Here is a 26,871-nt window from a genome sequence, read left to right as displayed (position 1 = left end):
CGGCCATGGCTTCAATATTTGAATCGCGGTATCTTTCAATTATTATCTGCTCATTTTCATTCTACACTGAACCATAGAAGTCGTGTTTTTTCCTTGATGATTAAGCATGGCGCAGTAGCATGCCATTTTCATGTGGCGCAATGTTCTTTTTTAAGATGTCATGCCCTTTTTGTACAGCCATTTTTAAAAATAAATGAATAAATAGTCAAGTAAAGATGGTGAAATACGCTTTCTGATACATGTACACCGTATAAAATTTGGTCGCATGAAAGGCTTTGTTTATCTAATGCATACAAATTAAGTCCCTTTGTTTAATTAGTGCATATCAGGTGTGAATTTCTTGCTTGAATGCACACAGATCCGGTATTTACAGAGATGCATTTTCTGTTTAAATGATATTACACATGTTGCAAATTCCACAATGTCGAGCCTCTAATACATGGCTTCCATTCCTCAAAGATATTATCACTAAAAAGGAATGAAAATATGGTTTATATTCCATTAGAAATAAACATAAAATATATAATTCACTGATGAAGATAGTTATATAGTTTTTTGCCCCGCCATGAATATGGCCAGTGCATATAGTATTTGTCATGTCCGTCTTCTGTCCTTCCATCCCTCTGTCTTTCCGTCTGTCTTTCCATCGCACTTTGTGTTTAGCTCTGTTCAAAGCTCACTTTCAAAGAAACTATCCAAGATATTTTCATCAAACTTCATATGCTGATAGATATTGATGAGAGCTATGCAACTGCATCAACATTTTTTATCCTTGACCTTTCCTTTGACCTTGATATCACTTTTCTTAAATTAGTATTTAGCTCAGTTTTAAAGATACCATTCAAGATAGTGTAATCAAACTTCATATGTTGATACATACTGATGTAAGCTATTCAACTGCTTCAACGTTTTTTGACTTTGACCTTTCCTTTGACCTTGACCTCAGTTTTATTTAAATTACTGGGGTAGTGTTCCATATGAATATGGAAGCATCCTCAGGTAGTGTTGATTAAAGTTTGTTTAAATTATGACAACTGAGGGTAGGATGGTGCACAACAGGGGATCATGGGCCTCTTGTTCTGTTCAAATTATGGATCCTGAGGTTAGGTTTGGGGATCAGATTTTATATAAAATTGTATTTAAATCTTTTGTTCCCCAGAACAGTAAAGATTACTTAAGTCATGTTGATATTGAGCATTCTCATGTGGTGTGAATTCAAGTTTTATTTAGTCATGCCCCCTGGGCTGAGGTGGGGCCACACCATGGGTTCAGAATTTTTCATGGGAATAGAGAGTTAAAGACAATTCCTTGTGTATCAAGTCTATCAACAGGGCCAGGGTGACTTACTTATCTAGCCCATGTGCCTTTAGTATTCAAAGTTTTCCTCATTATCCATCTGTTTTTGTTTTGTTTTGTTATGTTTTTTTAGTGTTTTCAATTTCTTAATTATTGAACATTCATGATTTATTCTGTATCATAATGATGGATACTGTTTTATTTGATTTGTAGTGACAAATTGCTCTATGCAAGCAAAACCAGGCAGTTTTGTTGTTGATGACACAAAAAGAGAACTATTACTAGGAAAGAGGAGTCTAGATGCATGTAAACAAGTATGTCTTGATGATAAAGAATGCAAAGCTATGTATCATCTCAAAGAATTCTGTTTCATTGTGAAAGAAGATGCTACTCCAGAGCCCTATACATCTGATACCTCTCTGTTCTTTGAAAAAGACTGTCTCTACAAATACTGTAAGTATACCAAAATGCTGTGTGTAAAATCTGTCTTTACACATGTAGTAAAAATACTAATGTATAAACTCTGAAAAGTTATAAATCTTTTTGAAATTTTTAAAGTTTGTACTTGAAGAAGATGTTCAGGAAAGAGCAAGGTTCACTTTAGCCAGAAAATAGCCCTATCCATATACAAATTAACTGACCAAGCCCAAAAGTCCCATTTCAATCATCAATATAAAAAAGAGACTTATATAGTGTTTTCATTTCCTATAAAAAAGTTTCCTCTGAGAGTCCAGGTATTGAAAGACAGGCTTTGTGAAATTGCGATGTTATTGAATTTTGAAGAAAATTGGTGTATTTGAGCACTTTCAACAAAGAACAAAAATATGAGCCCACCTCACGATCCAAAAAATTAAACATGGATCATAATCTGATGAAACAATACTCTCATTATACATTTATACATTTTAGATCAGAGGTTGGGGTCTATGCAAAATATTGAAAAACTGCTTAAATTTTTGGCAATTTTTGAAGAAATTTTGAAGATTTGAAGATAATGACGCAATTTATGACATCATAATACATGAACTAGTGAGAAAATTGCGTCATTCTAATAGATATGCAGTCACTAAGAATCCAAGCAAAATTTAATGTATTTTCAACTAAAACTGAGCACTTTTAATTTTTCAGAAATTCAGGCCGTAAGTGAACCTTGTTCTTTTAAAGCTGAATTTAGACTTGAGTTTTTTTGTTCCATTTGTCCAAAAGATATATGATATCCTCGCCAGGTCATGCTGTTTAGGCCATTTTGATTGTCAGGGACTACCATTTTGAATGGGGGAGCACCAATTTTATTGAGAAAAAAAGAGCAAACTTAAAAAAAATCTTACATTGAAAATTTGTAATTAAGAACCTGAATTGATGCTTTGATGAAAACCCTTTTTTTTAAAACCCCCCCTTTTTTTTTTTTTTTTTTTTTAAAAAGGAGCATATTGCTTTGCACCTTTTAGTCTGTTGGTCGGTCAGTATGTTGGTAGACAGGAGTTGTTCAATCAATATCTTGAGAACCTTTTGCTCGACAAACATCAAACTTGGTTATTTATACCCTTTTGGGAGTAGATGACTCCCTTTGATTTTAAGGTCACAAGGTCAAAGGTTAAACTACTCTGAAGATAGAAATATATCTTGAGAACCCTTTGCTTGACAGACATCAAACTTGGTACACCGTTTCCAACTAAGGTGTAGAGGACTAATATTGATTGGAGGTCAAATGGTCAAGGGTCAACTACACTGCACATAGGAAGATATTGTCTGCTTAACTATTTTTTTTATTATGTCTCCTGAGTCACTCACTTGACTTATTGCTATTTTCCAATTCAGAAAGATCTTTTGAAATTGTTTTTCTTGTGCGATGCCATTGAAGCCTTTCAGGCTTTTGATTTTAATAATTTTAAAATACTAACAGTAGTTTATTTTTTTTTATTTTCTGCAAAAACAACTCAGAATTAAGCAGTATGAATATTTTGAAAATTTTCACGTTCACCATTTTGAATCACCATTTTGACCTAATTAAAACCACTCTCAAGATGACTAGCATATTTTTTTCAAATTCAGCATACTCGAAATAGGATAAAAACTATGCTGGACCAAATAATAATTATTTGCCGTTAAAACTAATTTCTAGTCTTCTTTTTCAAAATCAGGACCAGACTAAAATGCAAACAGATGTAACCAGAAATGATGATTTTTGAAATAAAGTACCTATTCCCCCTTAAAAATGTTTATAATAATTTTCTGGAAGTGGAATTTGTACATAACAATTAATTGTTCATTAGAATGCCGTTCCCAACTAAAAAAAAAAAAGGAAAAATAAATTTTACAGTTAATACAATGGCAAGAAATATGATCACTGCTTTATTAATGGTAGAGATCAAACAGAATATTATTCTAAATAATTTTGAACTGTACAATATCTAAGACAAATATGAAATTATTGAATTAAATGATGATTAAGATAAAATTCTAGATGACTGAAATTACAGCTATTTGAATTATTTAATTAATATTATATCAAGTTTCATTCAAGGGTTAGAACATAGTATCTTGTAAAATATTAAGTCTGGTAAGGGTCTGAAATTGGTTTGACTACTTCTACATACATATACATGTATATCACCTTTAAACAAATTATTGGTTGTGGGGTTTTCATTATTGATTCCTACAGTTCATGTAATTAAAAATATATTATGGTTCATATGAATACAGTAAAACTGGCTTGTAGCAAAGTTATGGGGACCTGCAAATTTACTTCGCTATATCCTTATCTTTTATATCCGTATAACAAATTCTTAAAAGTATACATAGTGTATATAGATTTTTTTCATTCAAGTATGACTACCAAATGTATTTAGGGAAGTATAAAATACAAAATTTACCACGGAGTTCAAAAGTTTTCGGATGAACTGAGTTTCAAATATAACTACTTACAAAATTAATATCAGTTAGATATATTAAAAATTTAGATCTTTGAAAATTTGCTATAAAAATTGTAAATTTCGTTAGTTTTAACTTCTAGGGGACACAAAATCAGTTCGTTATAACAGTAAATTAACTTAATAATATTCGAGTTCATTATATCCATAAATTTTAAAAGCAATTGTTAAGAATTTTGCCAGGGATTGCAATAAAACTTCGCTTTATCCGTAAATTCGCTATATCTGTGTTCGTACTAAACAAGTATTACTGTATACCAGTTTTATCAATATATTCAATAGAATTCTACATAGCAACATATATTATAACCCCCTCCCCACCCCACCCCCAAATTCCTCTTTAACTCTTACACATAAACAAAACTTTTTTACTATACCTGTAAATATTTTTTGTTCTTGGCACCACAGTGTCAACATTTATGTCAGGACTGTTCAATTATATGTTCTGGCGATTCAATTTTATGTTTTCAAAATATCATGTCATGACCATGTAAATTGAGGAGTTGAGGGAGGGGTATAGAAGGTGAGGGGAGTTTATACATAGATACAATGTGACCATGGTGGCCTAACAATTTGTATGAAAAATGTCAGTCATCATTTGACTTAATGTTAGATTGTATTTGTTGAAAGTCATTGTATTGCATGACCATAGAATTTTTGAAATGTTGGTTTTAAACAAGACTGTTAATATTGTTTCATCAACTTATTTGTCAATAGCTTCAGACCTGTTTACTCTTACAATTTCGCCGTATTGCTATAATGAAACTACGGAAATCGGAAATCCGTTCATTTGGATTTTAGCAGTTAGTTTTCGTTCTGGTCTGTCTCAGTTTGACGCTTTTTAATCGCTAAAAAAGAGAAAAATTTCAAACACTTAAGTGATGTCGGGTTGCCAAAGCACAGTGGTTTAAAAAATGACTCGAAGGAAAGCAAAATATGATGTTTTTCTTTGTTATTACACTATGTTTTGGTAATCAGAATTGTAGTTGATTTTAGTAATATATGTACAATCGAAAAAAAGTGAAATCTTACGGGCAAATGCCAAATCTTATTGACATATCCAATAAAAAATACTGAGGGACAACAATATGGGTAAACAGGTTTGTAGCTTGCCTCATTTTAGAAATAGTTCGTTTGTAGAGCATGGTTTTGCCTATCAAATCAACTGGGAGACATAAACTGCATATGCAGGTATTAATGGTATATTACTACATGAATAAGGGAAGTTGATGATAGAAAAGTTGAAGTCATCATATTTATCACAAAGTTTTGTTGTTAGGTTACCACTGCTGTTTTTTACTAGTAAAATATCCAAATATGAAACAGATGTGTCAAAACAATGATCAGACATGTGCCAGTACACTCACTTCCCTTAGCTGAAACCATCATGATAGCTATGTTTATAATTCCTCCAGAATATCTGATGTTTTTCATAAAAGTTTGAACTTATTTATCTAAGTTACTTCAAGCAGAACTTTCCTACCATTGCAAGTTTTTATGTGTGCATATCTGATAAAGTCTCAACATCAGTTTCAGAATAGTCAAGTTTTGGATTTCTAATATTAATTTCTTTCAAATACACCATTTTAAAACTTTAGACTGAACAGTCATTCATTTTTAGCTCACTTGAACTGAAAGCTCGAATGAGCTTTTCTGATCACATTTTGTCTGTAGTCCGTCTGTCCATCCGTCTGTCAGTAAACTTTTCACATTTTTGACTTCTTCTCTAGAACCATTGGGCCAATTTTTGCCAAACTTGCTTCAGTGCATCCTTGGGTGAAGGGGATTCAAATTTGTTAAAATGAAGGGCTACACCTTCTTTCAAGGGGAGATAATTAAGAATTAGTGAAAATTTGGTGGTATATTGGTGGAAAAAATCTTCTCAAGAACCACTGGGCCAAAAAAAAGTCGAAACTTATGTGAAACCTTCTCTACATAGCATAGGTTCAAGTTCGTTCAAATTATGATCCCCCCGGGTAGGGTGAGGCCATAATGGGGAATCAAAGTTTTACATAGGTATATATTTGAAAAAATCTTTAAAAATCTTCTTCTCAAGAACAACAAAGCTATGATTAATCATATTGATATGGAAGCATCCTCAGCTAGTGTACATTCAAGTTTGTTCAAATCTTGACCATCAGGGTAGGGTGTGGCCACAATGGGGAATCAAATTTTTACATAAGAATATATATAGAAAAAAAAATCTTTGAAAATCTTCTCCAGAACAACAAAGCCATGATTAGTCATATTGATATGGAAGCAACCTCAGGTAGTGTATATTCAAGTTTGTTCAAATCATGACTCCCCAGGGTAGGATGGGGCAACAATGGGGGATCAAATTTTTTACATAGGAATAAATAGGAAAAAATCTTTGAAAATCTCCTTCTGCAGAAGAACAATGCCATGATTAGTCATATTGATACAGAAAAATCCTCAGGTAGTGTACATTCAATTTTATTCAGATCATGACCCCCAGCAATAGGGGTGTGGCCACAATGGGTAATCAAAGAAACTTACAAAATTCTTTTAAAATCTTCTTCTCAAGACTAGAAAAATCATGATTAGTGACATTACTATGGAACCATCCTCAGATAGTGTGTTTTCAATTTTGTTCAAATCATGACCCCCAGGGTAGATTAAAACTATAATAGGCGATCAAAGTTTTACATTTAATAATTTTATTAGAAATATATAGGAAAAAGAATCTGCTGAGGTAAAAGAAGATAGGCCATAGTTATTCAGGTGAGTATTGTGGCCCATGGGTCTCTTGTTGTAGAAATACTTTATTTTTTCATCCCCAAATTGGCCCCTCATGGTGAATTTGAAAATTCCAAAATGTACTGCTCCTTTAGAGGACACCATCAATCATATTGATATAATTTTTAATAAGGATTATTTGACTATTGTGTGGTATGTGAGAGGAGGTTTGCAAATCAAGTGTTTTTCAACCCCCTTTTGGCCCCCAGGTTGAAAAAGAAAATTTCAAAACCTTATTATATACCTACTGGGCACATACCAACAATTATTTCCAAAATATGTATGAATTACTATTTAATAGCGATTCTCTGTAACCACTTAAACTTCTTTGCCACGCATGGTCACCGATTTTGATGAAACTTTGCCCATTATTACAACTTGACACCAGAAACATATATCAAATAAAATTTCGTTGCTGTGTGTCTTGATTGCCATGGTAACAGCCAGAAAAGTTGAAAAAAATTGAGATTTTCAGCTACTTTAAATCTTTATTAAGCCTTAATAAAGACTAAGAAAAACAAACAAACCATTCTCCCAAAAACATGACACCTTGTTGTCACTTATGCTATAAAGAAACTATTTAGAATTTATCTCTAAGTAAGTGGTAACCATGGGTACATTTGGAATACATTTTAGATGCTGAAAAATGCTGAAAAACGCCCTATAGTCACAAATGATAGATGTTACATGATCAAACTCAATCAACAACGTAAGAAAAACAATGAAAAATATTTGACCTCATGTAATTAGGTATTGGCAATATTATTCTAAAAATAACTTTCATGTTTGCCATGGTAACAAAGTGTCACCATGCAAAATCTGTTGCTATGATTGGGTTAATGCTACTATCGTACTAAGGAAAAACAATAAAATTCATGACTGGCACATATACATCCTTAGGACCTTGCAACATCGACAACATAAGAAAAATTGAGATTAATTGTTACTTTGCAGTGTAACCATGGAAACAACGTACTAGTTGTTTAAAGTGATATTTTTTTTGCTGCTTTAGGAATTTACTAACCTTTTAATCAAGAAAAATATTATTTGAATCACCTTGAATAGTACTTATCTCGTAGAACTAAAGTTGAATATCATTTATTGATAAAGGTTGTTGAAAAATACAACACTGTTGCTATGGTTACCAAGAAGAGAAAATGTTCGATTTTGTTAATTTTTTGTCAATATTAGACCCTATGTGCCAGCTTTTTGCATCCAGTTAGAGATTGGGTGATAGTCAAAATTGAAAGTCAGGTTAGTTGTTCACATATATCAATCATTAAAGTTTTGGGAATCTACATACAACGGTACGTATCCAAGGAAACAGAGTATTTTTCAGATTTTTATGCATGTTTTTTCGCCTTATTTCCATAGCAACACACTATTTAAAGAATTGAAATTGAATTTTTTGAAATGTGAAAATTAGGGTCACACCAAGGCCTTTAAAAATTGATCATCAGTTATATAGAAATATGCTTTTTAAAAAGACAGGATAAGATTAAAACACTAAGAGAGTAAATTTAAAATCCCTTCTGGTACTAAAACCATGGCAACCATTGCCAACCTATAAGAAATATCATATTTTGTCCTTGGTATATGTTACAAGGATCTCTTCTCTATTATTTGCTTACATTTCAACCTATAATTGATTTTATTCTTAAGTGTATGACTTTATAAAATTAAATGAACAAAATTATTACTTTTGAATACTTTTGTTTCCATAGTAACGTATGTTATAGATGATTTACCAAACATGTTTATCATGCATTTAAGACACCAGGCCTTCAACTTTCAGAAACACTCATTGCCACTTGTTTGCTTTGCTGCAAACGTTAACTGGGGGACTCTGAAGATGTTGAAAAATGCCATTTTTCAAACTTTAGGACATGTTGCTCTGGTAACCATGACACATAGCAACCAATTTTTGCCTGATTTGAGTTTACGGTATCAAAGACTTTTATCTTAGAGAGTTTGGAGAAATTCTGAGACTATGCGTGCCACAGCTCCTATATAAAAGTTCAAGTCATTACAGAGAATGGCTCTTAATTGTTAGAGGAGTTTGGGGAAAAAGTTAGTGTGACTTGTGGACCTACAGGACAAATTTCCTTAAGAAAGTAGTTTTAAATTATTATTCAAAACAATAACTAGTAGTTTTATTATTCAAAAGCAAATTATTTTAGAATAGACAAAATAATTATAATTAATAATTTTTCCTTTAATGTGGTATTTCAATTTATTTGTCAATAGTGTATAGTGGTAACCAGTGTGAGACAGACTTAGAAGATCAGTGTAAAACAGACACTTGTAGTTCACATGGAATGTGTCAGGACAGAGCTGGAGATGACAAGCCTATCTGTTTGTGCCCTATTGTTGGGGAATACTCCCAGCCAAAGTAAGTACTCATCAAAACTCGTGGTTATGGGGCTATTACTCTTTTCGGCAAATATTTTTCAAGCAGTACATATACTATGCATCTCAGCAAGGTGTTTCTTTTCGCTCTTCATTGAATTGAACATTCCCTTTTGTTAACTTATTAGGAACTTAGATTATTTATTCACTTACAGAATATAAGTAACATGCTGTATCCTGATCAAGAATATATATGTTTTGTAGCAACTACCTTCCTTTACCATGTTTACCATTGCTTCACAGTAAATCAGAGATCACAAAAGGATTCTACCAAAATAATTTATAAAAATATGAATTTTATTAAAAGGAAAGTGAGGGTTATTGCTGCATGGCAGTGTGTGTTAACAGGTTAAATTGACAAGGACAGTGGTACGCACCGATGTACAAATGCAGCATTGAACTTTTTTCATGTAGCTCAACTTGCCAAGTTGACAGTAGTGTATTTGGTCACATTTTTTCTTTTACACATTTACAGTAAAAATAATATTCTCCTTTCCTAATTTTGGGCAACCAAGTTTTGCATTTGGAAAAGTCAAAGTTTTCAGGCAAGTGAATTAGAAAGTTAATGTCTATCCCTGAATATGTGTCTACTTCTAAGTAGATTTTAATTTGTACTATTTATTCATAAGAAACTTCACATCTACAGTCTATGACATATATAACATGTTTATATTAACGACTGAATGTACGTCTCATTGGTGGGAGGGTGTGGTGTAAGTTAAATCTTGTGTACATAATTGGCGTTCAAGAGAGTTGGAAACCTATACGTAAATTTATTGGTAGATGGCTATAGATAGACAATCTGCAGATAAGGGAAGCAAGAGTGCAGTTATTGGTCCCACCTACTGTAATTGGATTGGATGGTGGTTTGTCAAAACCCCTGTGTAATACTTAGTTACCTGTTGTCATGTATGTGTTGTTTGGTTTCAACAAATCAGCTGCCAGGGGGACAGCAAATGAAAGATATTGATAGAATAGGGAAAAAGATAGCTCAGAATCTGAGAAACACTTTTCTGAGATGCATAATAATAGTACCAGAAATAGCATAACAGTAAAGCTAAAATTGCAAGGAACTTGGTTATAAAGGTTTTTTGGTTACAAGGAATGATTTGAAATTCCCCTGTCATTTCATATATAAAAATCTTTGCAGACATCCACACCAAAAAAATTCGTGTCATTTAATTTTTGGGATTTTTTATGCCACTGGATGGAAAGATCCTGGGGGTATATTGTTTTTGTCCAGTCTGTCTGTTTGTCTGTCTGTCTGTTGTCAACTTTAACCTTGCCCATAACTTTTGATTGTTTGGAGCTATGACTTTCATATTTCACATGTGTATTCCTTGTAACAAAACCTTTCTTTGGAAACCATCATATTTGACCTTTTGACCTTGACCTTGGAGTTTGACCTACTTTTGCAAAATTTTATGAGACTTTAACCTTGGCCATAACTTCTAAACAGTTGGTGCTTGGGGTTTCAAACTTCATATGTGTATTCTTTGTGACAAGGCCTTCCTTTGGATACCAACAACTTTGACCTTTTGACCTTGACCTTGGAGTTTGACCTACTTTTGAAAAACTTTAATCTTGGCCATAACTTTTGAACAGTTGGTGCTTGGGGTTTCAAACTTCACATGTGTATTCCTTGAGACAAGACCTTCCTCTGGATATCAACCTCTTTGACCCGTTGACCTTGACCTAGGAGTTTCACCTACTTTTGAAAAACTTTAACCTTGTCCATAACTTTTGAATGGTTGGAACTAGGGCTTTCATACTTCAGATATGTAATCCTTGTGACAAGACCTTTTTTTGGATACCAACCACTTTGACCTTTTGACCTTGACCTAGGAGTTTGACCTACTTTTGACAAACTTTAACCTTGGCCATAACTTTTGAATGGTTGGTGCTAGGGCTTTCATACTTCACATATGTAATCCTTGTCACAAGACCTTCCTTTGGATACCAACCACTTTGACCTTGACGTTTTACTTACTTTTAAAAAACTTTAACCTTCGCCATGACTTTTGAACAGTTGCAGCTAGGGCTTTCAAATTACACAGGTGTATTCCTCGAGACAAGACCTTTCTTTGGGTACCAACATTTTTTATCTTTTGGCCTGGATTTTGACTTGCATTTGAGAAACTTTAACCTTCACCATAAGCTGCCATATGGGGGCATCAGTGTTTCACAAACACATCTTGTTTGTATATTTTATACATGACCATATCTAAAAATCGGAATTTTTTTATCGAATTGTAATTTGAGTTGATTGATCAGATATCATTCAAGCAATCAGCTATTGCTTTTGTAAATGACGATAACTGCGTTTGGGATATTTCTTCACAGACTTGACACTTAAGTTTCTGGAACAAAAAACACAAGTAAACAATAATCCGTAAGATAACATGCCATTCTGTAAATAGCTATGGTGTTATCCAATCTCAGGCTGATGTGCAAATAATATCAGGAATCTAAATTGCAGATGTAGATTTGCACGCTAAGTAACAAATAAACATCACTCGATACCTTCTTGTAAATTATTCTCCATAAATTTTAATTTTTAAATTTGCTTTTATTTCTGTCAGTGATGCAATCTGTGCATATGTGGTAAGATTTGAGATCATGTGCTGTAAACAAACCCAACTTTTGACAGCACCATAGGCCAAGGGTTTATGAGCGGAGTAGCGGATTGGAAACCCTTGGCTAGCAAAGATGGATGGTGGGCTAAATATGACAAGGAAGATCTGAACACTGTCAGAATGGATTTAGTGTTTTAGAAATATATTAAAAAATCGTATTAGAAATTTAAAAGGCAATATGTGAACCATCTATCCTTTCGTTTTCACTAAATTGGAGGTTGTTAAAGAATTAAATAGACTACATGACAAAAATATAATGGTTCAAGCCAACAAGGCTTCTAACAATATTGTCATTGTTTGTAAGGCTTAAAGAGCTAATGCTATGGCCATTTGTGTGGTGTGCATCAATTTTTTGGAATATGGGCCATAACTCAGAACCCCTTGACCGATTTTTGTCAAATTTGTCAGAGTATATTTGGCCCAAGGGCTCTCATTTTTACTGAAAACAGGGATGTGACCCTTAAACAAGGGGAGATAATTAGGAAAATAAAAACAAAAGTACTGGTTGCTAAAAAAAATCTTCTTAAGAACCACTGGGCAGATTATCATCAAACTTACATACAAGGATGAGGACATGATCTAGATTAAAAATTGTTCAAGGTATTACCCTGGGGCAAAGGAAGTGGTCTCAAGGCCACTTCAAAGTTGACAAAAAATTATGTTTTGTTAAAACTTTGATATTTTGCTTACTATAAGGCCTAAGATCATCAAATCTTGTCAGTTAATGCATCATAGGACCTTGTATCATGTTGACTCAAAAGTAGGTCACAGTGACTTACTTTTTAGGTCACCTGAGTCACTCAGGTGACCTACTGCTATCTGTTTTCGTCTGTCGTCGTATGTTAACATTTGAATATTTTCAGCTTCTTCTCTGAAACTGCTGAACCAATTTCAGCCAATTTTAGCATATGACATTTATGTATGAAGGGGAACAAAATTTGTGAATTTCATGGTCCCTGCCCCCCTGGGGCCTGAAGGGTGGGGCTAAAACCACCAAAATTAATGCAATCTTTAAAAATCTTCTTCTTTACTCCTGGACATCAAGCAGTCAAACTGTTGGCATGATTGTAATAAGCATTGAGCCCTCTACCAAAATTGTGAAATTCATGGCCCCAGGGTCAGGGGTTCTGGTGCTAGGGCAGGACTATATAGATCATATAGTGAAAGTGCATTATTTCTTTGAAAATCTTCTTCTCTACTCCTTTGTTTTATTTAAACAAATTAAATACATAGTTATGATAAACAAGAGTGACTCTACCAAAATTGTGAAATTCATAGCCCCAGGGTCAGGGGTTCTGGTGCTAGGGCGGGGCTATATAGATTATATAGTGAAATTGCTTTATTTCTCTGAAAATCTTCTTCTCTACTTCTGGGTATTATTTAAACAAATTAAATACATAGTTATGATAAGCAAGGATCTTTCTTCCAAAATTGTGAATTTCATGGCCCCTGGATCAGGGGTTCTGGTGTTAGGGCAGGGCTCTATTTATTATATAGTGAAAATGCATTAATGCTTTAAAAATCTTCTTCTCTGCTCATGGGTATTATTTAAACAAACTAAGTACATTGTTATGATAAGCAAGGATGCCTCTTCCAAAATTGTGAAATTCATGGCCCCAGAGACAGGGGTTCTGATGCTAGGGTGGGGCTATATAGATCCTATAGTGAAGGTGAATTATTTCTTTGAAAATCTTCTCTGCCCCTGGGTATTATTTAAACAGCTAAGTACATTGTTATGATATGCAAGGATGCCTCTTCCAAAATTGTGAATTTCTTGGCCCCAGGGTCAAGTTTTCCGGTGAAAAGGGGAGGGGGCTCTATTGATTATATAAAGAAAAGGCAAAATTTCTTAGATAATATTTTTTTCTGCTTAAAAAGCAAAGAATTAAGTGTATAGTTATGATGAGCAAGAGTGTTTCTTCCAGAGTAGTGAATTGCATGACCCCTGGGTCAGATGTGCTGGTGTAAGGGTGGGGCTCTTGATAATATAGTGAAAATGCATTAATTCTATTAAATAATCCTGTCTGCTCCTTAGTGGTAAGCAGATAAACAAAGTGATTACATATGATGAGCAAACTTTTGGTCCCAGGGTGAGAGGTTCTGGTGTTTCTTGGTGGGGAGGGGGGGGGGGGGAGCTCTATAGATAATATAGTGAATCTGTAGTAAAAATGCATTATTTCTTTGAAAATCTTCTCTGCACCTGGGCATATCAGAGGCAAAAAGAGTAAAAGTTTTAATAAAGATTTTTGAACATCTGGACTATTTGGTCAAGTGTTCTGGTCCTGGCCAGGGCTTTATTAATTTGTATTCTACTGAGAGGAGTTATTCCCCTTTGCCATTTACTTTTGATAATTTATCACTGTAAATAATGTACTTGAAAGGTTAATAGAATAAGAAAATTATGCAAGATTTTTTTTTATTGTATAATACAAAAAGTACTTTCGTAGTATACACTTGCTTTACTTTTCTGTGCATTTTTTTTCTATAATTTTATTTTCGGTAATGAATTGTTGAATATTAATCAAAATAAATAACTTCATGGAAATGAAAATTGGACTGAGATAAAGAACAAGAATGTATTATCAAATTATTTGATTCAAAGACAAATTAATGCAATAAAGATCTAAAATTAATAACTAAAATGTCTGAATTCTGACAAGAAAGAACTTACAAACTTCACATGCTATATATACTCTCCATCTTTGTCACATGATAATGCCGATGATATGTAGTGCAGAAAAATACACTCTTACAATTTATTAGTTATTTTAGACACTGTTATTCATATCCAAAAACTTAATACCTTTTGTTTTTATATCTTATGAAAGCCCTTGTTGGGGAGCAGTTCATGTAATAACTTTTTACAAAATCATACATTAATAAATATCTGGTGAGAAATGAAAAACAAATTGAAACATTATTTAATATTACAAACATTTAGAATACGTTCGATTTCCATTACTGGAACTCTTCAAATTAGAGGTGCGTTTGGTCTTGTGACTGGGACAGCATGACATAGCCGAGAATATAAAACATGCTGATCTCAATCCAGATTAGAATGTTAAACATATTTGTCATTCCCATTAAAGAGTATAAGAACTAATAGACACGAGAGACCTGAATTTATCATCTAATTGATAAAAATTTTGACGTTTCTGAGGCATGTATATTGTATTTCGAGATGGAACGTCAACACTTATCATTAAAATCCTGTTCTAAATATAAATTGATATTATCATTGTTTCTACTTCTGATGCATGCAAGGTCCACAACAATACAGTGTCTCACTTGCATGTTTGTTAGGCGTTTTTTCATCGGCATTCAACATATTGTTTACATGTTGTTACGATTGTCCCAAAAATCCCGCGAGATTTGTACATTTTCCCACTTTTTCACAAAAGAGCACATCAAGAACTAAGAGTGCAATGATAAACCGTTTGATGATATATCTCGGTATATTTTTCCAGGGTTCAATTCACGATACGCTAAACTGAAATCGCGGTTCGGTTCAATTGGTCCAGAATTATCCAAATCGTCCATTTTGTTTCCTTGTCTACAATTTCAAAATGGCTTCCACGCAAAACATGAGGTCAACAATAATGCCTTAACAGCAGTTACAATCATCTCCAGCATCTTACCAACTTCAGATTTAACACGGTGAAGGACTTTTTCTCATTCCTAATGTGATTAAAAGTTATAGATGTTAAGACAAGTGAGAAACCCTTTAGATCTAAACGTATTCTATGGTAATACACGATATCTCATCACACATGTATTTTGATAAAAATTCGCTGTCTTGTTGACTAAAACGTGTTAACACGAGAAATATGACAACTGGTTTTCTACGTAAATAAAAGGAATAAAAGAATAAATGTCTTCCTTTTTCATTCCAATTTAAAAGGAAGATTATGAGGAAAGGTCCCCATAGTTCCCTGCAAATGCTTGTCAGTGATTTAGAATATTGTCACAACTCAAAGATCTATCTATCAATCTAATTCAAGGTAACAAATTGATATTATCAAAAAATATGAAAATTTGATTTAACCCTGTCAAGTTTTAAAAAATTTGAAGACAAACTTGAAAGACTTCTTTACCTTGTTGTGTATCGTGATACGTATCGTATTGTGAACTGAATACTGTGATACGTATCGTATTGTGAGGTCGGTGTATCGTTGCACCCCTACTAAGAACTATAACTCTTCTCTGGTGGAAATAGAACGTATTTGTTTAAGCAATTTTTTAAATATTTCATTCATGACTTTTATGTATGTTATCAGTAAGAAATTATTCCAGCGAAGCTAAGAAAAAATAACATCTCATTTGCCCATGTGCAAATTCTAACACAACCACAAATGAATCAGTTGCTCCTGCAACCGATAATCAGATCAACAGTCTACATAAGTAACACTAGGTAAACATGTGTTCTATTGATACATGTGTTGTAATAACTTCAATGAATACATAGCATCTTTTATGCATTTAAACAATTAAATGGACAACAAAGTTTTTTTTTCACATTACAATACCTGTGATCACGTGTTTTCAGCCGGGAACCCACCTGACAATTGCATTCACAGATTGTACAACAAAGGAATACAGACGCAAATCGCCTTACAGTGTGGCTTTGAGAAACCTAGAATTCCACGTTTATTTAAGAAATGAATTGTTTGTTATTGTGAGCATGGAAATAACGGAATAAAAATGGATAAATTGCTTTCCATCTACAAAATGCATAAAAAAGAATCTTCTTTGTGCCTTTCCAATCGTCTGTAGATATATATTCTTTTCCGAACATAAAATTCTGTAGTAACCCACAATGCAATTCAACTCATTTAGCTGATTTGTCAGTTCAAGCCATGTTGATACCCCATTTGCTAATCTGATGCTAAAAAATATAGTCCAAGTTCCCATGCAAGTATGTCTGTTTAAAAAGAAATTTAAATACATAACTGCAGAAGATAATTTCATAATGAATACTTATTGTTGAAGTTTGAATGAATTCAAGAAAAATTGAAGTACATTTCTCCATCTTTCTCCAGATATCATACAGTGGTGAAAACTGAAATGCAACATAACTTTTCTGTGTACCATATGTCTCCATGTGCTAGTCACTTCCTAGCCACATTTCCGTGAATAATTTACCTTATTTCGCTGTAGTTTTGGTAAATCTCACCAGAGCTACTGAGAACTCCTCGGGTTTTATAATTTGCAGAATAGCAAAAAATTAAAAGGTTCCTAACACATTAGTAGGGGTGTTTAACCCACATTTACACAACCTTTATCCAGTCTCTAAACTAGCTTTTAAGTTAAGTTATAGTCAATTAAATATGAAGATAAGGAATAGTAATCAAGCTCAAAAGTCCATTGTCATGATCGGGCAAATGGAAAATCCATAGACAATTCAGTGATTTAAGAAATGAATTTAATTTTTGAGAATTCATGAGGACATGAACTACGATGCTTCACACCGGCATATTTCATGAAGCGTGTTGGTGCTTCATGATAAATAAGCAGACATGAAGTGTCGTAGTTCATGTGCCTCATGAATTCTCAAAATTTAAATTCATTTCTTATATTTACTTTATTTGTCTGATGACTTAATTGTCACAAATTTAAGTCTTTCAATGATTATTTTCAAAGCAAAACAGTTCGCAGTACAGTTAAGGTGCCAAATGGAAATATCGGCGAATTTTTTAGATAGAAAATACATTCTTTACAAGGATGGGCAATTCTTTTTAGGACTTTACCATTATCGGACAAATGCAATGTGGTTGAAAACTACATGTTGAGGACGATTAGATTTCTTATTTAGATTTGTCACATGATGTGGCAGTCACATGGTTTTAGCAAATATACCTGAAGTATTGAGGTCATCTATAAATTCCAATATTGCAAGGGCATAACCAAGTTAAAAATCTAAGTTTAAAATATAGTTATTTTCAACACTCTTTGTAGTTTGTGAAAAGTGCTGCGAACCTGTATAGATTCTACTATCTAATTGTTAAAATTACATCTGTTAGACCGTATGTTGAATATTTTGCTGGTCAAATACATTAAATATTGATATAATTAATTCATTTGCAAGAGTTCAACAGGTTCGCAGCACTTTTCAAATATCTTCATACATCTTGAGTTTATGTGTAAAAGCTTGTCATAATTCATTGAGGGTACGCCCTTGCAATATATCAATTTATTACGACCCTTCTATTACCCTTCAATGAATCTGCATACAAATAAACGGCAGTATCGCTTGTCTAGTGAATGTATGGGAAGTATATTAATAAAATCATAAAATAGACATCACATCCAAGTTAATGGCCTCTTATATATCTGCAAATAATATTTTATTTAATTACAAAATACATTTTTCATTGTATAAAATATAACTTGATCAGCCTCTCACTGCATACAAACTGCGTCAAATTTTACGATATGACGTCACATTTACAAGTGCATTGCGATCAGTGAATTGTTTACATATTGCAGTGTGGGATTTAACCAACTACAAAAATGCATGCAATAGTTAGTATTGATGTAGTTTAAAGCTCTCCAACAGTTTAAAATAGCAAATCATTTCATTTTGTGGTAATTTCAAGAACTTATATTTCTGATTGATGTCATAGTAAGCATTTCCCTTATAAATTAGGCCCCGCCTCCTTACTGCAGCCTTAAGGAGGTTGGATCCTGTTATCAAAAGTACTGAGAATTTTTTATCAAGTATATTTTTGGAATCTAGACACATAGCTTAATTAAAAATCAAAACCAAAAACGGGGATCAATGCGCTTCTTTCGGCGCTACGGAGTATTTAATATGACCTTTTTGCACTGTAATTACGTCTAACACACAAATCAGTTTTTCCTCTTATATTTTTTATCCAAATAAATTATGGGAACAAATACAGTCTTTTTTCATCTTGAATAGTCTCTTTAAAATTTGTGACAACAAAAAAAAGTTTCAAATTACTTCGCATAGTCAATTATTTGACCTTTTTGCACTAAAAAAATGTCATTTTTCTGGCATTAAAAATTTAACAAGCAATAAAATCATTTGAAAGTAATCACATTTTTCTGAGTTCAAGCAGAATGGTTAAAATTATCTTGTTTATTCAGAAAATAAAATTAAAAGTGGGGGTCTGTGATGTTAATTTTTAGATATAACTAAAATAGTGCTAATTTTTAGCCTAAAAAGGGCTATTTTTTCCCCAGGACTTTCACAATATATTTGTTATATTTGTCCAATATGATTACAGAATTCATGACAGTTAATTTAATATATTATTTAGGACCAGCATAAAACATTTCACTGCTCAAAATAACCGTGTGTGCAGGCTGCATGTAAAAATAGGAATTCAAACTTAACAATACTGTAAATATTTCGAATGAGAATAATTGATCATTTTCTTCTATAAAATCTTCCGCCACAAAATATAGTTCCTAACTTAATGCTTTCAGTATGGAATTTAATCATGGGGTTTTAATTGAATATAGTTAAATTGGCATTGCAGAATCCAAATTTATTGTAAGAACTAAAACATTATGCAGAATTTTTCAGATAGAGGTCTACACAAAAATCTGCCCAAAAGCTCAGGAACGAACCTCGTTAACTGTGCTGCGTTTGCACTATAGTTTTGACGTCAAGTACGATATTATGACATCACAATGGAGATACTCTTGCTCTTCCATTGTAGTTCATGAGAAATGAACTTTTTCTAATTTGCAAAGAATCTTGAGGAAAAATATTGGGAAATGTAAATATTAAATAATGACCTAACAATTAGTATGAAAAATGTCAGTCAGCATTTGACTTAATGCTAGATTGTATTTGCTGACAAGGTCATTGTATCGACTATAGTACTTACAAAATGATGACTTCAAAGGAGACTTATTGATATCCCTGTTTCCTCAAACTGTCTGTCAGTAGCTTGCCTCATTTTAGGAAATGTTCGTATCTGGCGCATGCTCTTGCATGTTGAATCAACTGGGAGATATAAACTGCATATGCAGGTGATAAGGGTATATCACTACTTAAGTAAGGGAAGTTGAGGATAGAAAAGTTGAAGTCATCAAGTTTGTCATAATAAAGTTTTGTTGTTAGGTTACCCTTAATATCTTTTTCTAGCAAAATATTCAAATATGAAACAGATGTGTCAGACTCTGTGTTATCTTTTATTTCAAGTTCACTGGGATGACATATGAATGGAAGTAACTATTGTTAATTGATAATACATCATCGATATACCGTATGTGTACACACAAAAGCGGGCTTTATATTTTAGCAGCTTTGGCGCGGACAAGGATGCGCTAATTCATGACTACCGCAAAGAAATCAATAATAAATACAATGGGGGGGGGGGGGTCCATTTTGGACAGTTCTAGTTTTAAATTGTTTCCTTTATTATTTTGTAGATGTGACTTGGTGCTGAATCTATGTAATCCTGATCCATGTCAAAATGGAGGTGAATGTCGATCATGGGGTGCTGTCAGAAGACAGTGTGTCTGTAAACCAGGATTCTCAGGAGTGAATTGTTCTGTAAATATAGGTAAGTGTTGCACACAATCATGGTTCTCCTTCTACTTTGAACTATGCTATGAAGCACTTTCATATGCTTTGAACAGTTTTCTGACAATATTGCTACTTTTAGAAATATTTTATGGAAATGGGGGGTAGAATCAACAAGGTTAAAGTATAGGTAAACTGTTCTGATGAAAGGAGTCTTTGTAAAGGCAGAACTGCATAGACTGGCATATAATACATTGAATCTTTGTTTTTATTGTCCATTTGAGTGGATATTTTATAGGAGAGAGTGTGTCTCTCTAATAGATTTCAAACTGAAATTTCATTTTTAGGTCACCTGAGTCACTCAGGTGACCTATTGCTATCCGTTTTTGTCCGTCAGCGTTCGTCGTGCATCGTGCATTAACATTTGAACATTTTTAGCTTCTTCTCTGAAACCACTCAACCAATTTCAACCAATTTTGGCATATAGCACCTATGGGTGAAGGGGAACAAAAATTGTGAATTTCATGGTCCCTGCCCCCCTGGGGCCTGAGGGGTGGGGCTAAAACCACCAAAATTAATGCAATCTTTAAAAATCTTCTTCTTTACTCCTGGACATCAAGCAGTCAAACTGTTGGCATGATTGTAATAAGCAATGAGCCCTCTACCAAAAATTGTGAAATTCATGGCCCCAGGGTCAGGGGTTGTGGTGCTAGGGTGGGGCTATATAGATCATATAGTGAAAGTGCATTATTTCTTTGAAAATCTTCTTCTCTGCTCCGGGGTATTAAATAAACTAACTAAGTACATAGTTATGTTGAGCAAGACTGCCTCTTCCAAAATTGTGAATTTCATGGCCCCTGGGTCAGGGGTTCTGGTGTTGGGGAGGGGGGGGGGGCTCTACTGATTATATAGTGAAAATGCATTAAATCTTTGAAAATCTTCTTCTCTGCTCCTTGGTATGAAATATACTAACTGGGTACATAGTTATGATGAGCATGGCTGCTTTTTCCAAAATTGTGAATTTCATGTCCCCTTGGTCAGGAGTTTGGGTGATAGGGTGGGGCTCTATTGATTATATAGTGAAAATGCATTATTTCTTTGAAAATCTTCTTCTCTGCTCCTGGGTATTAAATAAACTAACTAAGTACATAGTTATGATGAGCATGGCAACCTCTTCCAAAATTGTGAATTTCATGGTCCCTGGGTCAGGGGTTCTGGTGTTAGGGGGTGGGGGGCTCCATTGATTATATAGTGAAAATGCATTAAATCTTTGAAAATCTTCTTCTCTGCTCCTGGGTATGAAATAAACAAATTAAGTATGTAGTTATAATGAGCATGGCTGCCTCTTCCAAAATTATGAATTTCATGGCCCCTGGGTCAGGGGTTTGGGTGTTAGGGCGGGGCTCTATTGATTATATAGTGAAAATGCATTATTTCTTTGAAAATCTTCTTCTCTGCTCCTGGGTATTAAATAAACTAACTAAGTACATAGTTATGATGAGCATAGCAGCCTGTTCCAAAATTGTGAATATGCATTAAATCTTTGAAAATCTTCTTCTCTGCTCCTGGGTATGAAATATACTAACTGAGTACATAGTTATGATGAGCTTGGCTGCCTCTTCCAAAATTGTGAATTTCATGGCCCCTTGGTCAGGGGTTCTGGTGAAAGGGGGGGGGGGGGGGAGAGACTCTATTGATTATATAGTGAAAATTCATAATTTCTTTCAAAATATTTTTTTCTACTCCTGGTTATAAAGCAAAGAAACAAGTGTATAGTTATGATGAGCAAGGATGCTTTTACAAAATTTTTAAAACTTGTGGTCCCAGGGGTTCTGTTGTTTCTCGGGGGGGGGGGGGGGGGGGGCTCTTTTTGATTATATAGTGAAAATGTGTGAATTCTTTGAAAATCTTCAACTAATTGCATAGTTATGATGATGAGGGTACCTCTTCCAAATTTGTAAATTTTCGTGACCCTAGGTCATGGGTTCTGGTGTTAGGGTAGGGCTGTGTTAAATAGTGAAAATGCATTATTTCTTTGAAAATCTCCTCTGCTCCTGGGCATATTAGAAGCAAACAGAGTAAAAGTTTTGATAAGCAAGGTATTTTTACCAGAATTTTGAACATCTGGACCATTTAGTCAAGTGTTCTGGTCCTTGCCAGGGCTCTATTAATTTGTATTCTACTGAGTGAAGTTATTCACCTTTGCCATTCACCTTTGATAATTAATCACTGTAGATAATGTATTTGAAAGATTAATAGAATAAGAAAATTATGCAAGAACATTTATTGTATAATACAAAAAGTACTTTCATAGTTTTAATAATCAGGTAGACTTGGAAATAATAGATGAATAAAAATGAAACAAAAATAACTTATCTTTTTAAATGTTCTTCAAAGGCCAAGTGAGGCCAATGTGAGAGGTAATAATAGAGACATCTATTATGATCTTAATCATACTATTTTCCTTGCTATTGGGCAACAAAGCTTCGTTTATCAGTTTATGGATCCTCTAAATTGTTGTACTCAGGTGACCGTTAAGGCCCTTGGGCCTCTTGTCAATATTTGGTACGTACCATTTACTCCCACAATAAATATTCAAAACAGAAAGCAGTGGGTAAGTGTTCTGCTTATTTATCTTGACCAAATAAATTGTTAGGGTTGCTTAAGTTGATTTCATTGAGTAATATTGTCTAAATTTCAAATTAATTTTATCCTACATCCAGAGACAGATCACTTTATTTGCATAAAAATCCCTTGGATATTGTGTTTTTAGCTCACCTGAGCTGAAAGCTCAAGTGAGCTTTTCTGATCACCCATTGTCCATCCATCCGTCTGTAAACTTTTCACATTTTCAACTTCTTCTCAAGAACCACTGGGCCAATTTTAACCAAACTTGGTACAAAGCATTCTTGGGTAAAGGGGAATTTAAAATGTTAAAATGAAGGGCCAATCCCCTTCAAAGGGGAGATAATCAAGAAAATACAAAAATTAGGTGGGGTCATTAAAAAATCTTCTTCTCAAGAACCACTGGGCCAGAAAAGCTGAAACTTATGTGGAAGCATCCTGGGGTAGTGTAGATTCTAAATTGTTCAAATCATGACCCCCGGGGGTAGGGTGGGGCCACAATAGGGAATCCAAGTTTTACATTGAAATATGTTTTAAAAATCTTTAAAAATCTTCTTCTCAAGAACCACTAAAGTTTAAAACTTATGTGGAAACATCCTTGGGTAGTGTAGATTGTAAATTGTTCAAATCATGACCCCCGGGGGTAGGGCGGGGCCACAATAGGGAATCCAAGTTTTACATTGAAATATATAGTAAAAATCTTTAAAAATCTACTTCTCAAGAACCACTAGGCCAGAAATGCTGAAACTTATGTGGAAGAATCCTTGGGTAGTGTAGATTGTAAATTGTTCAAACCATGACCCCCCGGGGGTAGGGCGGGGCCTCAATAGGGAATCCAAGTTTTACGTTGAAATATGCAGAAAAAAATCTTTAAAAATCTTCTTCTCAAGAACCACTGGGCCAGAAATGCTGAAACTTATATGGAAGCATCCTGGGGTAGTGTAGATTCTAACTGTTCAAATCATGACCCTGGGAGGTAGGGCGGGTCCACAATAAGTACTACAAGGGGGGGGGGGGGGATCAGGTGAAAAACAGCAAGGCCAAAGTCACTCAGGTGAGTGTTGTGGCCCATGGGCCTCTTGTTTACCTTGACCTTGGAGTTTGACCCAGTTTTGCAAAATTTTACCCAATTTTAACCTTGGCCATTACTTTTGTACAATTGGTGCTAGGGCTTTCATACTTCACACGTGTAATCCTTGGTACAAGGCCTTTTTTTGGATACCAACAACTTTACCTTTTGACCTTGACCTAGGAGCTTTACAAACTTTAACTTGGCCTAAACATTTGAACAGTTGTTGGTAAAGATTTCATACTTTACATGTGTAATCCTTGTGACAAGACCTTCCTTTAGATACCAATAATTTTGACCCTTTCACCTTGACCTTGGAGTTTGACTTACTTTTGGAAAACTTTAACCTTGGTCATATCTTTTGGTGCTAGGGCTTTCATACTTCACATATGTAATCTTGTGACAAGACCTTTCTTGGATACCAACAACTTTGACCTTGACCTTGGAGTTTTACCTACTTTTGGAAAACTTTAAACTTGGCCATAACTTATGAATGGTTGGTGTTGGGGCTTTCATACTTCACATATGTAATCCTTGTGACAAGACCTTTCTTTGGATATCAACAACTTTGACTCTTTGTCCTTGACCTTTGAAGTTTGACCTACATTTGGAAAACTTTAACCTTGGCCAAAACTTTTGAACGGTCTGTGCTAGGGCTTTCATATTTCACATATGTAATTCTTGTGACAAGACCTTCTTTTGGATACCAACAACTTTGACCTTGACCTTGGAGTTTGACCTACTTTTGGAAAACTTTGACCTTTGACAGAACTTCTGAACAGTTGGTCCTAGGATTTTTTACATTTAATATGCCTATTCCTTTTGACAAGACCTTCTTTTGGATACCAACAATTGTAATCCATTGACCTTGACCTTGGAGTTTGAACTACTTTTGAAAAACTTTAACCTTGGTCATAACTTTTGAACAATTGGTGCTTCGTTTTTTATATTTCACCTGTGTATTTCTTGGGAGAAGGCCTTACCTTGGGCACCATTAATTTTGACCATTTGACCTTGACCTTGATGTTTGAAAAAACTTTAACCTTTTCCATATCTATTCAGTGGTTGCTTCTATTTTATCAATCAGTTCTCAGAACTTTTCAAATGCCCCTCGTACAACATCAAATGACATCATAGTGTATTTTGTGTTTTACTCGTAAAAGTACCAATATTCAATAACAAATGTCTCTGTAATGACCATATACCTTATAATGTCCATAATAAATGTAGTGAAAATTCCTAGCTTTCAGGTTATGTCATTCATTTTTATTTCGTTGTGTGTTGTAATTAAGATAAAGCCAACAGAAGATAGCATAAAATCAGTCATTTATGCATAATTTTATCAATTTCCTGCAAGGATATGCAATATTTACTTCAAGTTTACAATAATTTCTTAACATTGCACAGAAAAACTGAGTATAAAAAATGTTGAGTTTCTTCTCTAGTTTCAGAAAATATCAATTAATGTTTTGTTTTATCCCAATTATTTACAAAACACCAACAGTAAAATATCTGTGATACTGAAAAGGCATCACTGCATGGGCGTTAAAGGTTTAAAAAATGAATTATTATTACTTTTATTTACATCTGTGACTAATTCTTAACAAATACTTGGGTACTATAGTTTTAACACCATGAAATGATTTATTTTTGTTTAAATTTCAACAGTAATTATTAATTAAATGTGATGAACATGTCGACCACTTAATACATCACTATGAAATATTGTAAATCATTTATGACTATAAACAATGAATTTATGGTCAGGTGAGGAACCTGTTTATACTCAAACTTAAATACACCTTTCAGATAGTGTTATATAAGGGAAACATTTGTAAATGCAAATATTAATATTTAGAAATATATTACAGAGGCCTTTAATTATGTAAATAAAAAGAGACATAAGAAATGTCCAATTATTTTTGATTAGGAATTGAATTGTGTTTCTGATTGAATTCGATAATCGATAGTGTTTTTCATCCAATTCTCAGACATGTTACAACACTAAGTCCCCATGATAAAGTTTTTACTACCAATTATTTGATTCAGATTGGTATTTTTTTCAGATGATTGTTCACTAAACATGGATGGGTGTTTGTATAACAGTACATGTAGAGATGGAGTTGATAGCTATACATGTGGTTGTAAGTCAGGATTCAGTGGTGGGCATTGCCAGGTCACCAGAGATTTCTGTAGTGGAACACCATGTCCTAATGGAGGCTGTGTGAATGACTATACAACACTGTCACCCAAATGTTTCTGTGATTACCCATACCAGTTAGGTAATATGTTATATTCTTCAACATATACCGAGTATATTCTCCATAAAAACTGTCTCAACTCTCAATTACAATATAGTATGGATGTATCCTAGAACATTCAGTACTCTTTTGATTTCAAATCACAGGAAATGATGGTCAATGTGAAAAGATGGATCTATGTAACAACACTGTATGTAACAATGGAACCTGTAACCATCTGACTGGGAAGTGTAGCTGTAACTCCGGCTATGAAGGTTCTAATTGTCAGCACAGTGTGGATGACTGTAAAGACATGCCTTGTAAGAATGGATCAACCTGTATTGATGGATACCAAGACTACAGTTGTGTATGTGTGTCAGGATTTACAGGTAGATGTCAATTAAAATAA

At 33.8% G+C, this 26,871-nt stretch overlaps 2 protein-coding genes across 2 annotated transcripts in view; one reads left to right on the top strand and one right to left on the bottom strand.

The window, feature by feature from the left end:
* Positions 1-4,547, bottom strand: part of LOC133184337 (ubiquitin carboxyl-terminal hydrolase 24-like) — a 376,170-nt gene extending 371,623 nt beyond the window's left edge. The window contains exon 1 of the mRNA XM_061319369.1: positions 4,537-4,547. The gene's annotated coding sequence lies outside the window, so the exon portion shown is untranslated. The remainder of the gene's footprint in view (positions 1-4,536) is intronic.
* LOC133184535 (delta-like protein B) lies at positions 1,028-26,871 on the top strand. The gene is made up of 6 exons (XM_061319623.1): positions 1,028-1,040; positions 1,510-1,749; positions 9,231-9,375; positions 20,435-20,568; positions 26,289-26,504; positions 26,630-26,871. Exons 1-6 carry the CDS (start codon positions 1,028-1,030, stop codon positions 26,869-26,871), a joined length of 990 nt encoding a protein of 329 aa, XP_061175607.1.

This window comes from Saccostrea echinata, unplaced genomic scaffold, assembly GCF_033153115.1.
Source record: "Saccostrea echinata isolate AGI-Se365-2 ecotype Australia unplaced genomic scaffold, CSIRO_AGI_Sech_v1 ptg000010l, whole genome shotgun sequence".
NCBI lineage: Eukaryota > Metazoa > Mollusca > Bivalvia > Ostreida > Ostreidae > Saccostrea > Saccostrea echinata.
Note: the sequence above shows the minus strand (reverse complement) of the source record. Positions and strands in the feature narration are given on the sequence as shown.

What these genes read in the sequence shown, in the direction of transcription:
- LOC133184535 (XM_061319623.1), top strand. An exon ending in GAATTGTTCTGTAAATATAG is followed by an intron (nt 20,569 to 26,288) that starts GTAAGTGTTGCA and finishes TATTTTTTTCAG; the next exon opens with ATGATTGTTCACTAAACATG. An exon ending in TGATTACCCATACCAGTTAG is followed by an intron (nt 26,505 to 26,629) that starts GTAATATGTTAT and finishes TTCAAATCACAG; the next exon opens with GAAATGATGGTCAATGTGAA.